The 16137-nt window shown below is 44.0% G+C and overlaps 1 protein-coding gene across 3 annotated transcripts in view; it reads left to right on the forward strand.

Annotated features, from left to right (window-relative positions):
* The window catches only part of AFG2A (AFG2 AAA ATPase homolog A), a 232919-nt gene that overhangs the window by 76838 nt on the left and 139944 nt on the right, over positions 1 to 16137 (forward strand). For all 3 annotated transcript variants that reach the window (XR_011364004.1, XM_069978570.1, XM_069978569.1), the window contains exon 14: positions 11602 to 11725. Coding sequence is in view for 2 of the 3 variants with exons in the window: in XM_069978570.1 (XP_069834671.1) it covers positions 11602 to 11725 (124 nt within the window). In the remaining variant the exon portion in view is untranslated. The remainder of the gene's footprint in view (positions 1 to 11601; positions 11726 to 16137) is intronic.

Here is a 16137-nt window from a genome sequence, read left to right on the forward strand (position 1 = left end):
TTCACCATTAGGAATGCCTCTTTACAGGATTTCTCCTAATAATCACTTGTCTGAACACTGCTCATGTGCTAAATCGTCAAGGCCCTTGGGGAGGAGGGATGGAAAGGCAGTGCAGGCCTAGGGCACGCCATACTCTAGGCTATGCCTATTTGACACAGGGCTGCAAGTTTAAAAGTTGTTTTTAGAACAATAACTGCATCACCTGCTGACCAGACTCTTTCTTTTAATAACCAGCCGGATGTACTAACTTGACTATGTTTCCTAATGTAGCACATGGGTCGAGTATTTCATGGCTGGAAAAAAATCACAATGGGGTTATACATTAGCCTTGGTTACAACATTTCTATGCTCATGATTTCTTTTGCCTTGTGGACTTTAGCTTTTCCTTATTTTATTCTGGGCAGATATGCCATTGGTCAGACTCCTAAAACCATTCAATGTTATGGTTACATGCTGCAGATCTGCTGCAGATTATATGCAGAAACTGTTTAGTCTTCCTGCATTAAAACAAATAATTACATATTATATAATACCATTTGCAGATAATCAGCAACAGATCTGCACTGTGTGAACATAACATGAAAGGGGATTTTCAGCCTTGTGCTAAATTACACAAGGTGATTATCTGCCCAATCCGTTAGAATCAGTTCGATATCGCTCTGCGTATTAAAGGCAATGATCTGCTGAGGAACTGATCATCGGTCGGTGGCTGATTTAACAGTATATAGAAAATAATAAAGTAATACTTACCTGTCCACACTCCCTGGTGTCCTCCTGGCTTTCCCCCACTTAACGCAGCCACAGCTGAAGCTTCTGAAGCCATCTCTGAAGTGACAGGTTGCTTAGTCAATCACTCGCCACGGCAATGTCCCATTTCAGTCAGTGATTGACTGAACAGCCTGTCACTGCAGAGACATGTCAGCGTCAGCTGCAGTGAGCAGCTAGAGGCCAGGAGGACACCAGGGAAGCCTGGACAGGTAAGTATTACTTTAATATTATACTCAGCAAAGGCTGCACAGACATCACTAACAATGTCTGTGCAGCATTTACTGCCTGATCATCAAGCCATGTAATTGCTCGGTAAGCAAGTGCCGATCTAGCAGACGGGCCATGTAATACGGCCCTTAGACTGACGTAACTAACACCAGTCTTAGTTAAAATAATGAAATAAATGTGGCTTTGCCTATTAATAGAATGTGTGGAGCACGCAGCCATATAGCAAATGTTCGACAATACACCTCGTCTCCAAGTATGGGTCAGCTGGGCGCAGGTCCAATGGAAATTAAAAAAATGTTTACCATAAGGTAAAAATAAATAACCACATTTATTAAACAAACACAACGCGTTTCGAGACCGGTCTGTTCTCTTTATCAAGTGTCATATACAGCAATGAATTCTACTAAAAGAAAAAAAAATAAAAATATATATTTATATATATATATATATATATATATATATATATATATATATATATATATCTCCCAAGTATCCCAGTACTACCCATCAGCTGGGTGGGGCTGCAAATATTAACTGCAGGTTAACCAACACAGTAAAATAAAGGAATAAACAAATGCTAAAAGAATAAATTCATACATACACACATTTAACATCAATATATCATTTCATTACAACCTACAATAAAACATCTCTAAAATATGATGTGTATAGCAAAAACAAAACAAAACAAAAAAAAAATGCACTGATGTCTGAATACAACCCTAAAAGCAACCTCCCCACCCATACTGAGTAGGGACTTGTTGATACTTTGGATTCTCTATTGTTTCATTTAATCCTTGAGGGGCCAATGTGCACAATTTAAAAATCCAAAAAGACTCCCGGTTTATCAGTGCGTTTTTTTTTTCTTTCTATATATATAGTTAAAATTTTTGTAGACCAAACATATTTTTCTGAAAAAGTGTCTGCAATTGAAAACTATATTGCATATGGGGCTGTGCTAATACTTCTTACAATGGTAGTTTAATTCACTAGTAATATTTGCCTTTTGAACAATATTAAATATCAACCATTTTTACTCTTTTGTGTCTGTGCTGCATCCCAGGCAAGTCGTTTTAGGGTGAAAATCTTTTTACCATAATTCTCCTATTAATTAAAATCTGAAGCATGTGGTTGAAATTCTCGCTGCCAATGATGGTGTAATCCATAAGGAAAACTGGCCATACATTTTCAGTAAGTGTTAGCGGAACAGCTCTAGCGAGGGCAGGGGGTTCAGGTGACTTTAGTATGAGGTGTATGGCCCCCCTTTTTTTAGGGGGCAGTTGTTTTTTCTCTCAGTTGTTACACATTTAAATGGCCCAATTAAAGGGGTTATCCAGTGCCACAAAAACATGGCCACTTTCTTCCAGAGACAGCAACGCTCTTGTCTCCAATTCAGGTGTGGTTTGCAAATGAGCTCCATTCACTTCAATGGAACTGAGTTACAGAACCTGCACCCAGACTGGAGACAAGAGAGGTGCTGTCTCTGGAAGAAAGTGGCCATGTTTTTGTGTCGGATAACTCCTTTAATTGTGCCTACAAAAGGCACTGCAAATGGGTGCCAGTCTTGCTGATCAGTGCTTGCTTGCGTTCTTGCTGTGTAAAAGGACCCTAAGGCTTCCGAGATGAGGGAGGGGGAGGGGGTTGCAGCATCGGGCACATTGTGCAGCTAATGGACATCTTGTGTGGCCATGGTTTTAAGATATACTCCCTGTCACATCAGATGTGGATTCACAGACAGTAAGTGCGTGAGACAGGAAGGCTTCAGCCTAGTTCTGTTCCGTGGACAACTCCTTTAATTCTTGTTTGTTCAATGTGTAGTTTCCCGACTTCTGTATTACCAACTAAGGGCCCTATTACATGGAGTGATAATTGGCCAAATCAGGCCAATTCAGGCAATTATCGCTCTGTGCGATAGTGCCAACAATCAGCCAATGACAACGATCATGGGCTGATCGTGTCTTTAGGTCTGGACCTAAAATCATCCACCGACCGTGGATCGCTACGTGCAATAGTGATGGCTTACGATTGAATAAACTGTTATACATTGAAGGAGATTTATCAAACATGGTGTAAAGTGAAACTGGCTCAGTCGCCCCTAGCAACCAATCAGATTCCACCTTTCATTCCTCACAGACTCTTTGGAAAATGAAAGGTGGAATCTGATTGGTTGCTAGGGGCAACTGAGCCAGTTTCACTTTACACCATGTTTGATAAATCTCCCCCATTACCTCTCCACGCTTCCTGTTTTCTCCTACCCTCTGCTTTCATTACCAGAGCCGTGACTGCAACTTCGAAGCAGTCTCTGAGCTGACAGGCCACGCAACCACGCAATTCGCTGAGCGGCCTGTCAGCTTAGAGACCGCTTTGAAGCTGTAGCCTTGGCACCAGGGAGTGAAATTAGAGGGCAGGAGAAGACCGGGAGTGGTATTGTATACAGTTTAGAAGGGCTGCATGCACATCGGTAAATATATATATATATATATATATATATATATATATATATATATATACAGCCCTTGCTAAACGATCACCAGGCTGTGTAATAGGCTCAGTCCGATCTAGAAGATCATCGCTCACTTACATTAATGATCGGGCCGCCATTGGACTCTGTAATAGAACCCTACAATGAGAATAACCATTTAAGAATATACTGATTAGAGATGGGCAAAGCAAGTCTGGTGAATCAAAATTCGCTGAGAATCGGGCCTGCAAAGTGAATTTCTGCCAATTTGTTAAGGAAACTCGAAAAAAAAAATGGTGGCTGCACATGCTGTCTGGAGCATCACTGGGCAGGAGAAAGGGATTAACCATAATCCCTAGCACCTATCCAATCAGCTGCAGGCCCCTCTGTGATGTCAGCACCTCCCCTCTATATAAGGAGGTTCAGTAATGGAGGTGGTCAGTCGGCTGTGTGTGGAGGACAGAGCAGGATGGCAGCAGGCAGTTACAGCAGAGCAGAGAGAGACTAACAGAGCGATATAGGTACAGAGAGGAGAGGAATGGCGGTAATTGGATGATTGTAGGGTATTTATTGTAGCTGCCAACCAAATGCCCAGTTACCAAGTATAGAAATTGACTGGTGCCAGCTGCTCAGAAAAGGGAGAACTATAAAATGTGACATGGAGAGAAAGGAGCGGCTGCACATCCCGCCTATGGCTGATACTAGTGCCGCCAGGCCTATTTTAAAAACCAACGCCAGGATGTTGGCATATAATTTGATCAAACCATATTGCCCCATGTACCACGTGCAGGTCCCCTGGTTCACACGGGTCCCTACGCTAACACCACACTGTGTCAGCCAGCGACCGCCAACCCTGCAAAGCGTGCACATGCTGGGAAGGGAGGCCATGGAATGGCCCTGCAACCCCAATGTCACAGGACCAAACCCAAAATGCCCCCCCCCCCCCCCATGACCCAGCCAGCACCACCGGCGGAGAAGGTTGCCCCCAAACAACACAAGTATGAAAATGGTATTGCACTCACCATGACTGCTGCAGACAGAATGGGGAAGATAGGAGGTACTGACATGTGAGCACAGGTATATCCTGCCAATTTGGGTCTTATGAAGGGGAGTGCCAGCTGCTCAGAAAAGGGAGAACTATAAAATGCAACATGGAGAGAAAGGAGTGGCTGCACATCCCACCTATGGCTGATACTAATGCCGCTAGGCCTATTTTAAAAACCAACGCCAGGATGTCGGTATATAATTTGATCAAACCATATTGCCCCGTGTACCACGTGCAGGTCCCCTGGTTTACATGGGTCCCTACGCTAACTCCACAGTGTCGGCCACCGACTGTCAACGCCACAAAGCGTGCACATGCAGGGAAGGGAGGCCATGGAATGGCCCTGCAACCCCAATGTCACAGGACCAAACCCAAAATGCCCCCCCCCATGACCCAGCCGGCACCACCGGCGGAGAAGGCTGCCCCCAAACAACACAAGTATGAATATGATATTGCACTCACCATGACTGCTGCAGACAGAATGGGGAAGATAGGAGGTACTGACATGTGAGCACAGGTATATCCTGCCAATTTGGGCCATTTGGGTCTTATGAAGGGGAGTGCCAGCTGCTCAGAAAAGGGAGAACTATAAAATGCGACCTTATGCAAAATACCTTATTCATACTTGTGGTGTTTGGGGGCAGCCTTCCCCCCAGTGGTGCTGGCTGGGTTTTGGTGGGGTATTTTGGGTTTGGTCCTGTGACATTGGGGTTGCAGGACCATTCCATGGCCTCCCTTCCCTGCATGTGCATGCTTTGCGGGGTTGGTGGTCGCTGACCGACACAGTGTGGAGTTAGCGTAGGGACCCGTGTGAACCAGGGGACCTGCACGTGGTACACGGGGCAATATGGTTTGATCAAGTTATATACCAACATCCTGGCGTTGGTTTTTAAAATAGGCCCAGCGGGATTTGTATCAGCCATAGGTGGGATGTGCAGCCACTCCTCTCTCTCCATGTCATACTGTAGCTACTATAGTTTGGCTGTTTTATTGAAATTCTCTTTGAGATTCGATTTGCGAATATTAACAAATTTAACCCAATATTTGCGAAGCTCGTGAAAAGAATTTCCGTCTGCTTCAGTCATCTCTAATACTGATTAAGGCCATGTTCCCACGTAAGACACCGGCCGTTCCGTTACCTGACCGGGTCGGATGATCTTCATTGCCGCTGATTTCGGATGCGGGCGCATTAGTGCGCGCCCGCATCCGAATTCCCCGCTGCTCACAATGAAGCTTGCGGCCGGAGCACTGACAGGGTTCTCTGCGGCCGCTATTCAATGAATAGCAGCCACAGAAAACTGACATTTCAGTTTTCTACAACGCCGCTAGGAATCCCGGCCGGAGTGTATACCATGTGTATACACTCAGGTGCAACACTACATAAGTACCTTAGTAATCACGGTCGTTGTTGCAAATCGGCAACAACGTCTGCGATCACTATGGTACTTACGTAGTGTGAACATAGCCTTAAGGTGTGCACAATGCTAGAATCCTAACACGAATTATCCCTTTTCCCGTTGTATTTAACAAAACCCCTCAAAGATTTTGAGAAGAATAAAAAAGGAAGCTTGTAAATCATCTGGCAGGACACGTTGTTGCGTTGAGTGTACACGGCGCTGACACGGCCGTCCATGAGAAGCAGTTCCAGGATCTTTCTTCTAAGTATCTGCTGGCATTCTTGTACACCATCCCTGTAAGCCCAAAAGCTCTGTTTTCCATAAACTCCCATCCAGCATTGCTTGCCTCAAGTTTCTGGCACAGCAAAGACATATCTAAACAACGGATGTCAGGCTCTTCATGCGTCACAAATTCCTAACATTTTGCTTGCTTGCGTTCATGTCATTTTTTTCTGCTTGGAAAATGTATGGGAATAGGAGGGTGACATCATTTGTATATCTGCCGAGCAGCTGCATGATCATTTATCATAGCGCCGGGCACTCGGGAAGTCAGGCTGCTGACCCTACAGTTCAGGGCGCTTTATTTGAACTTCGTGTATCTCCTTGCTGTGGATTTCATTTTATTGGAATATTTTTTTTTTTCTATCTGCAGCAAAGGAGCATTAGTATATGTATCTAAAGACATTTGTATACTTCATTCTAGGGATGGTCCGAACTTGGTTCAGGTCGGGTTCGTACGAACCCGAACCCTCAGAAATGATTCCCGCTGTCTGCCCGCTCCGTGGAGAGGGTGAATACAGCGGGAGGACCGCCTGGAAAACTGGGATACAGCCATAACCATAGGCTGTATCCCAGTTTTCCAGGCAGTCCTCCCGCTGTATCCACCCGTTGCACGGAGCGGGCAGACAGCGGGAATCTGATGCCGAGCGTTCGGATTCATACGAACCCGAACCTCGGCAGATTCGGACCATCCCTACTTCATTCCAAGGTGTTGGCCCACATGCTCTACAAGGCTGGAGCTACTTGGCTAAAAGTAGAAGGCGCACAGTCTTTAAAGTCTCTTTTTTGTTCACATCAACTGGTTTCAGAAAGTTTTATATATTTAAAAATTTTATTTGTAATTTTCTTCTATTTAAAAATCTTAAGTCTTCTCATACTTATCAACTGCTGTAGGAAGTGGTTTATTCTTTCCAGTCTGACACAGTGCTCTCTGCTGCCACCTCTGTCCATGTCAGGAAATGTCCAGAGAAGGAGAGGTTTCCCATGGGGATTTGCTACTGCCCTGGACACTTCCTGTCTCGGACAGAGATGGCAGCAGAGAGCACTGTGTCAGACTGAAAAGACAGCACCATTTCCTGCAGGACAAACAGCAGTTGATAAGTATGGGAAGACTTGAGATTTTTAAATAGAAATAAATTACAAATCTATATAACTCTCAGAAACCAGTTGATTTGAAAGAAAAAAAAATTGACTGGAGTACCCCTTTAATTTGGATTTCTTTTTGACTATTTAATACGAATCTTATTACAAGGAATTGAGAAGAAAAAGACAAGAACTTGACATGGAGTTTTGGCAAAAAATTGAAGGGGATTTTAACAAAGATTTTTGATTTGGATTTCTCAGGAAATGCTGCTTGCCCATTTACTTAAAGTGTCACTGTCGTATATTTTAATTTTTTTTTGCATAGATCAATAGTCCAGGTGATTTTGAGAAACTTTGTATTTGGGTTTATTAGGCAAATCTGCCATTATCTGCCTTCAAATAGACTTTCCCCAGGTCCCCCCCTCCTCTCTCTCATTCTCTGCTCATTATTAGGAAATCTCGGCTTTTTTACACAGTCGGGCCCTGTGTAATCTATGGAGAAGGTGAGGGGGGAGGAGGGAACAGGGAGATTAGTCGCCAGCAGAGAACAAAGGATTACACAGCAAGACCTGTGTGAAAGCGCTATTCAGAGGTCAGAGAGGTCAGTGCTGACTTCAGAGGAGATAGCCCAGTGATGTAGCTGTAAATTAACTCTTTGTTGTCCTGTTTTGGTGCCTCATCTTCCTTCCTTCCACCCCTCCCCTCTCCTTAGAAAATCATGAAGACAGGGGGGAGAGCTTCAAACTGCTTTTTCATCATAAAAAACTAATAAACCCAATTACAAAGTTTCTTAAAATCGCCTGTACTATTGAAAATAAATGTATTAATAATAAATGAAAGTGACACTTTACCATAGACCCTTAGCTGTATAAGGACATTGGCTGTAACCTGCAATGTTTCCATTCACCAGCAGTCAGTAAATATCACAATGATGGTAAAGAACTAGAGTATAAGGCAGTGCTTCCCAACCTTTTCCACCTCGGGCACCCCTTGGAAAAAATTAGCTCAGGGCACCCCTACTAAATAATGTTCTACAAAATAAGAAAACTGTCATACAGTGACTCACAGGTCACGTCTTCTTTGATCTGAGGCGTCACTTTCCCTCTTCCTCTTCATCCAGTCTAGTCCTCCATGATGCTTTCTTCCAGCTACAATTGATCTCTTTAGAACCTGCGAGACAAACATCTCAGGCTCCGCACATTTCTAGCAACTTCCTTTCCTTTCTCCCCCCTGTAGGCTCCCAAAGTAACTGCGCTGTTTGGTGTTATGTGCAGTAAAGCAAGTAGGAATGTGGGATGCCCCCTGTATGTAGGATCCCTTGCTGTGCCCCCATGAACTAACAATTCCCCCAGAGGTGCCCCCCATGAACTAATAATGCCCCCAGAGGTGCCCCCCTGAACTAGTCATGCCCCCAGAGGTGCCCCCCATGAACTAATAATGCCCCCAGAGGTGCCCCCATGGACTAATAATGCCCCCAGAGTTGCCCCCATGAACTAATAATGCCCCCAGAGGTGCCCCAATGAACTAATAATGCCCCCAGAAGTGCCCCCCATGAACTAATGGTGCCCCCATGAACTAATAATTCCCCCAGATGTTCCCCCATGAATGAACAATGCCCCAAGAGGTGCCCCCATGAACTAATAATGCCCCCTGCTCTGCCCCTAAAAAAAAAAACATCCTACTCACCTCATCCGGGCTGTGTGGCTGCAGGCAGCAGCTCTCCTCCTCTTCGGGTTTCATCTTGTGAGCCGCAGGGACGGGACCTCCGGCAGGCGTGATGACGTCACATCCTCACGCCTGCCGGAGAAGTCACGTCCTGGCGTCCCATAGGCTGCAGGCATGAAATGCTGGCGGCCTATGGGAGTGAATGTAGGAGCAGGACGCTGACAGGTCCTGCTTCTACATTCTGCTCACTCTAATGATCCCCCCACTCACTCTGCGGGCAGAACATCAAAGTGATTTGTGCATCCCGAGAAGCTGGGCGGCCGCAACTTCTCGGGATGCTTAAAGAGACAGTGCACATTTCCCATCGGGATCCCGCGGCACCCCTGGCGGGTTCTCCGGGCACCCCGGTTGGGAAACGCTGGTATAAGGTATAATAAAGATGCCTGAGTACGCTGTTAGCTTTATTTACATGGGGCCAGTGAGAAGGAAATAACTTTTCCATGGACCCTTGGACAGGAAATATTCCAGGGCACAGAGTTTATTTTCAAAGTCAAAGTCCAGGCTGTCGCGCTTCACATATTCCTAACCAAAAAAAGTTAATGAGCAATCGGACTTGTGCTTGTTTAGTGAAAGATGTCCCTCGCTCCAGCTTCTAATGTATCGTCATTCAGAGGCTGCTGAGAGCTGCTTAGCATTCCATGCTTCAGTGGAAAGAGACAGGATTACAAGCCCCAGCTTCCTGCCCTTCTATCTACACTGGATCACCGTGTCAAAAACATCCTGCTTTAAATGGGATTCTCTTGCTTTATGGCTGATGAAAACCTCTTGGATATCAACCAGCAAACTTTCCAGACCTCCTGTCAAAAATGTAAATTACAAAAAAGAAGACTGGAAGAGACTCAAAGGATTTACAGTTCTCTATGTTCCTGTGAGACCAATGTTAAACAATAGCTGCACAAACAATACTTTTTATACGTAACTTTTTTTTTTTTTCAAAAACCTTACATTTTTACTGGAAAATAACAGACCTTGTGTAGGAAGTCCTTCCATTTCTATTCTTAATAAATGTGTATAACGTCTTTATTTAATGGTGGACTCCTCATTTACTATTATTATTCAGGTGCCAAATCTTTGGCTTTGTCTGCGGGGATAATGGTGGTACAGCAAATTCACTCAGTAGAAGATAGCGAAGGCACTCACCGATTGTAGCAAAATATAAATTTCTCTTTATTCTGTCATCAGGCAACAGGCAACAGCTGTTTCGCACGTCACAGCGTGCTTCATCACAGCTGTGACGTGCGAAACAGCTGTTGCCTATTGCTCATCCGCTACCTATGTGTGTTGCCTGATGACGGAATAAAGAGAAATTTATATTTTGCTACAATCGGTGAGTGCCTCCGCTATCTTCTACTAAGTGAATTTGCTGACGACATTGTCTGATCTTGTGGGGGAGCACCTCCGGTGGCAACAGGTCCAAAGAGACGGTGCGGGATACACCTGTATATGGTCGAGTTCAGACCGATGGGAGTGCTGAGGTAAATCTCTATGTGGAAGTAGTTATAATGGTGGTACAGGATCCTAATAACCCTTTAGCTTGTTCCATGTGGCCTTCTGTTCACTCCCTTCCTTTTCTCTTCTTCCTCATCCTCTACCGGTCTGTGCTTCCCCCCCATGATTATGTTGTATTCTGTTACCTGGAAGCACATTATTTCTCTGTCTAACATATAAGCAGTGTAAAACTTACACGGAGCCATTATCAGCCGTACTTGGCCGATCGTTGCCTTTCTGCATGGGTTATTACATAAAACAACAATCAGTAGACCTGCACGATGTGAGCTGATCGTTGCCTTTCTGCTTGAACCAAAATCTCGATAACGATAGTGACGATAGTCTGCTGGCTGTCGCTGCGTGTATTAGAGACAAAAGAAACAAAACCAGGCACAGGCACCTTGTGTATTACCATGGGAAATAAGGAAAAAGAAGAAGGTGAAGAGGATGCTCACTTACTAGCACCTTGCGCTTTGTGCATAAGATGATGGGTCCAAAAAACGTCCTGAGGTCAGGTCCATCTTGCTGAATGGGGAAACACACTGATGGACTGCCAAGCTGACTGCACCACTAAGGGCCCTATTCCACAGCACGATTATCGTTCGGATAATCGTTTACGGTAAACTATCTTGAGCGAGGAATAAGGAGCAGACGACTGCTGACCTGACATTTAATCCAGAATTCTTGCACTTTTCATATAATGAATCTGTCCCGTGATGTTTTATTGCTTATTATTACTGCATTGTATTTTATTGCTTATTTATACTTTCTTCCTCTTTCTTAGACTAAGTTCTCACACTATTTTTGCTCAGTATTTTTCAACCAAAACCAGGAGTGGATTAAAAACACAGAAAGGCTATGCTCACACACTGTTGAAATTTAGTGGATGGCTGTCATTTAATGGTAAATAACGGTCGTTGTTTTAAAATAACGGTAATTATTTGCCAATAAATGGCGGCCATCCACTAAATTTCAACAGTGTGTGAACATAACCTTTCTGTGTTTTCAATCCACTCCTGGTTTTGGTTGAAAAATACTGTGTGGGAACATAGCCTAAAATAGTATTAAACAAAAGCTTTTGGTTTTATACTTGCAGTACATATTTTTATCATATATTTTTTCCATAGCTCTGGAGCTGGGAATGTAGCCGACCGGGTTTTAGCTCAGCTTTTGACTGAAATGGATGGAATTGAACAACTAAAAGACGTATTGATTCTGGCAGCTACAAATCGTCCCGATTTAATAGACAAGGTAAGATGGAATATTACTATTGGATTCTAATTTATCTCTACTTACACTGGACTGTCTTAGTACTGTTTTTCTATTACTTAGGCTTGGTTCCTTCATCTGTTATTTTGTATGCCAACCATTATTTGTTATAATTTTTTTTAAATACCTAACATATTTTTATATGCCTCTCAAGTAAAAAAGGACAGGAAAAAGTTTACGGACTTCGGCCCTTTAGGATTTGCAGGTTTGCTGCCTATTATTTGCAGTTTTTCTTGTTAACTTTAATAGAGAAGTCAAAATCTGCCGCATATCTTCCAAATAAATCTATATTATTACAGTCCTGAACTGGTCAGTTTACGGCTGGTGTGTGATCATTGCGGCATAAGTGTAGTGTGCAGTTTGAACTGCAGGAAGTTCTTCTGCTTTGGTAAGTACTTGTTTTTGCTGGTCATTAAAAGAAGTCCGGTTTGGTGTAATCTAATACTTGTTTGGTTGCTGTTTTCTTTAGTACCCCTTAGGAACTTGGGGTTTTGTCCAGTTTGCATGCAGATGTTTAGTTAATGTGATGAAATTTCTAGGCTGCAGTCTTTAGGACCTTATTACATGGATGATAATCTGCCCCATCAAGCCAATAGGCACATTATGGCTCCCTATAATAAAGACAACAAAGAGCCGATCGTCTTCTAAACCTACATGAAAATCATCGGCCGCCAACCGAGCATCACTACGATCATAGTAACCGATCATTGTAACAATCTTAACTAAAGACTATCGTTCTGTGTAAAACGATGGACAATTTTAGGTTAATGATAAACAATCTTGTTTGTGATTATCTATCGTTAATTGGTTATCATTAAAAATCGCTTTGTCTAATAGGCCCCTAGGGGCTCATTCACACTATTCGTGCCGCGATTCGCATAGTGTGATCCCCTGGCTGGAGCCCCCACCGCCGCCCGTCACAGATCCCCCCACCCTGCCGCAGAAATGACAGGAGAGCATTATGTGATCTCCTGTCATCTCATCCACTACTCACCTACTCCCCGTGCTGACCGGCTACACGCGCTCACTGGAAGTGGCCTGGACTACACTGCCAGGACAAGGTAGCCTAGTCCAGGCCACTTCTGGTGAAGATGAAGCTGTCAGTGTGGGGAATAGGTGAGTAGTAGATGAGAGGAGAGGAGAGCACATCATGCTCTCCTGTCATCTCTGCGCCCGGGCGGCGGGGGTGATCTGTGCTGCGATTCGCACTAGGGCATGTCCTATTTTTTGCGGTACAAATCGTGCGAATGGCCACATTCACTTCAATGGGCCCTAAAATTGTCCGTGCTTGCAGATCCGCGACCACGGACAATTTCACGGGACCTGTGAATAAGGCCTAAGTGTATAGAGTCCATGAAACTGTCCCATAGTCCAATTCTTTGCATAAAAATAAAATAAAATATATATATATATATATATATATATATATATATACATATATATATATATACATATATATATATATATACACACCCACACCCCCTTGTGTTCTACTTGCCACTTGTTCTTATATAACTTTTTTTTCCCACAATGCCCAAACACAATAAAGGCAAGGAGCGTCATATGACACTGACTAGTCCAATGTGGGTCTTGGAGGTGGCTGAGAGATGGGATTACTTTGCCTCCTATTGAGCTGGATGTTAATCTCAGACACATTAGCCGGGATGCAAAGCACAAGGCACTGAATAAAGACAGGGTCTGCTGTCTGTGATGGCACCCTGGGGCCCTTGACAGCCTTTCTCCACCTTATCACAGAGTGTAGAAAAGATGCATCCTCAAGTGTCCAATTTACATAAGAATGACAGGATGTGATAGGACAAATGAAGATGAATGAAAGGCAGTGATGTCAGCCAGGACTATTGTCTGAAGATGAATGGGGGGCCTGAGTTCCATCAGGCTTCAGGGGCTTCCTCACAGCATAGAATAGCAGCAGAAAGGACACCGTGGCACAAAGGGGCTCAATGAATGTCAGACAGATGGGAGTTGATATTTTCTTAGTAGCTGTCATTGCTGGGATCCCGTAAGGCTGGAGTGTCTTCATTGGGACAGAATCCTTAAAGGTTTCTTGGTCTCAGTGAATGAAAGGGAGACAAACAACACTTATTGTGTTATGCCATAGTCGTAGTCATGTTAGAGGGAAAATAGAAAATTCTACTATTTATGTGAATGCAAGACATGGAATTATTGTGTGCACCTTGTACATTTGTAATCTTAAACAAGAGCAATTCTGTAAGAAAGAACATTTTTTAATAAAAAAAAAAAGTAGTATTCACCTGGCCTGGTGCCCAGGCAGCGACATGACCCGCTCCTGCAATTCACTGGCTGTCTTCTGTGCTCCCCTCTGGTTACGTCACCACCCGGCTGACGGATGCACCGCTCAGCCAATAAGTGACTGGTGTAGGACACCGCTGTAGTCCCTGATTGGCTGAGCAGGCTAAATCACTCCCGTTTGTGATGTGGAACTCGAGTCATGACGAAGAAGACAGTCGGCGGGGTCCGGGAGCTCCATGATGTGGCGCAGTGTGGCATATTGCATATTGGCTTTTTTCTTTTCCCTCCCATCCCCAGTTCGATCAGTAAATTTTGACATGTCTGAGGACACGTCAAAAATTACTGCAAATGACAGTAGGTGACAGCTCTCATTTAGAGCATGAGTATTTAGGTATTTTTTCAAGATAAGCTGCCATGTATGAACATAAGTAACTGCGTTATGGGCCTCTTGATGCCTTGCCTGGTCATTTAGAAATGACGGCCACGTAAGGGAGCATTGGGGATGGCGGCAGGTGACGGTCTTCATGTCCTGCATGCAGCTGCTCTGCAACGGGCGTAAAGGTAGGGGACAATGGCAGCAGGCTAAAAACAATCCCACAAAGTCTTAGAATATCACCGGCACTACTCCTGTTTGTCCATTACATATATTATGCGCTATAGGACCTAGGAAACACTTGGGACTGCAACACCTCTCAGATAGACATATTGTGCGTACAACAATTTTAGTAAAAAGCTGAGGGCACTCACCAGATCATAGCGATACTTCTTTATTTCAACATATGTTAAAACCTTCGGTGACACATGTCACTGTTTAGCAGACGCCAAACCACTTCACATGTAAAACACAGACATGACAGCCATTTCGCGCAAGCGTGCTTCATCAGATGACGCCCCTCCCGCAGGTCTCAGGTAAAATACTTGCTGTGACGTGCACTGAGTGGGTGTTAAAGAAAAAGTTGCTGAACAGTGACATGTGTCACCGAAGGTTTTAACATATGTTGAAATAAAGAAGTATCGCTACGATCCGGTGAGTGCCCTCAGCTTTTTACTGAACTTCTTGTAAAAAGAATCCCAGCTGCATGCCCTGGTGTTTGGTTTGGCGGGCATGCTTCCAAACGAAAACTTTGCTAGGTCTTACTTTTGGGGGAGGCCTTATCTTTAGCAATTCAGCCAAACCTCTACTATTTCTTATTTTCAGGGGTATTACAATGGCTGGAATAAGATGGCATCCAGCATATGTGTGTTTCTGCACGAAGGAACTTATATGGTTTTGTCTGTTTATTTCCATTTCCCTGTCATCGGCTTCTGGGGGCCTTACTTATGTACAACTTATTACAGTGCTCAAGAAAACAGAGGGCTTTTCCTTAAGTACAGCTAATAAATATTTCCCAGGTGTTCAACAGTGATTTTTTTTAACTGCATGATTGTCAGAGCTTTAAAGAAGCGCAGTAAATCAGCGGCCCGACCTGCAGGCCCAGGTATAATAAAACGGGGTGGTGACAGCCGCAGCACACTGCCACTTTTTGGGAAAAGATTTATTGTAGTGAAAAGAGAGCTTGCCTTCTAAAGGCTCCTGATCATTTTGGAAATGATTCCGCTTCATTAGAGGGAAATGGAAGGCAAAATTATAATCTGCTTTTATATGAAAGAACATTTTGTAATATACATAAGTAATATATATTTAGGTGCAATTGGTTACCAGAAAAGAGAATGTCCGGTGCTGGAAACGGTTAAGAAAGCACAAATAACCCAGTGTCTACTTGTATGTATTCTACAGCAATTAAAGGGGAACTATCAGCAGGTTAGACAAATCAGGGGAATCCATTAGAAGCACTGCCCGTCCTCAACCGGCCCGCTCCTTTGATTATAATTAGAGAGGGGCGGGCCAGCCGGGGGCGGATCTGTGCTTTGGGGGCAGGCAGTGCTCCTAATAAGTGCCCCAATGCTCCTAATGGTCTTACTGGACCGTGGAGCAAATTACCCTGTTTCCCTTAAAATAAGACATCCCCTGAAAGTAAGACCTAGTAGAGGTTTTGCTGAATTGCTAAATATAAGGCCTCCCCTGAAAGTAAGACCTAGCAAAGTTTAGTCTGGAAGCATGCCCGCCGAACAGAACACCAGGG

This window comes from Dendropsophus ebraccatus, chromosome 7, assembly GCF_027789765.1.
Source record: "Dendropsophus ebraccatus isolate aDenEbr1 chromosome 7, aDenEbr1.pat, whole genome shotgun sequence".
NCBI lineage: Eukaryota > Metazoa > Chordata > Amphibia > Anura > Hylidae > Dendropsophus > Dendropsophus ebraccatus.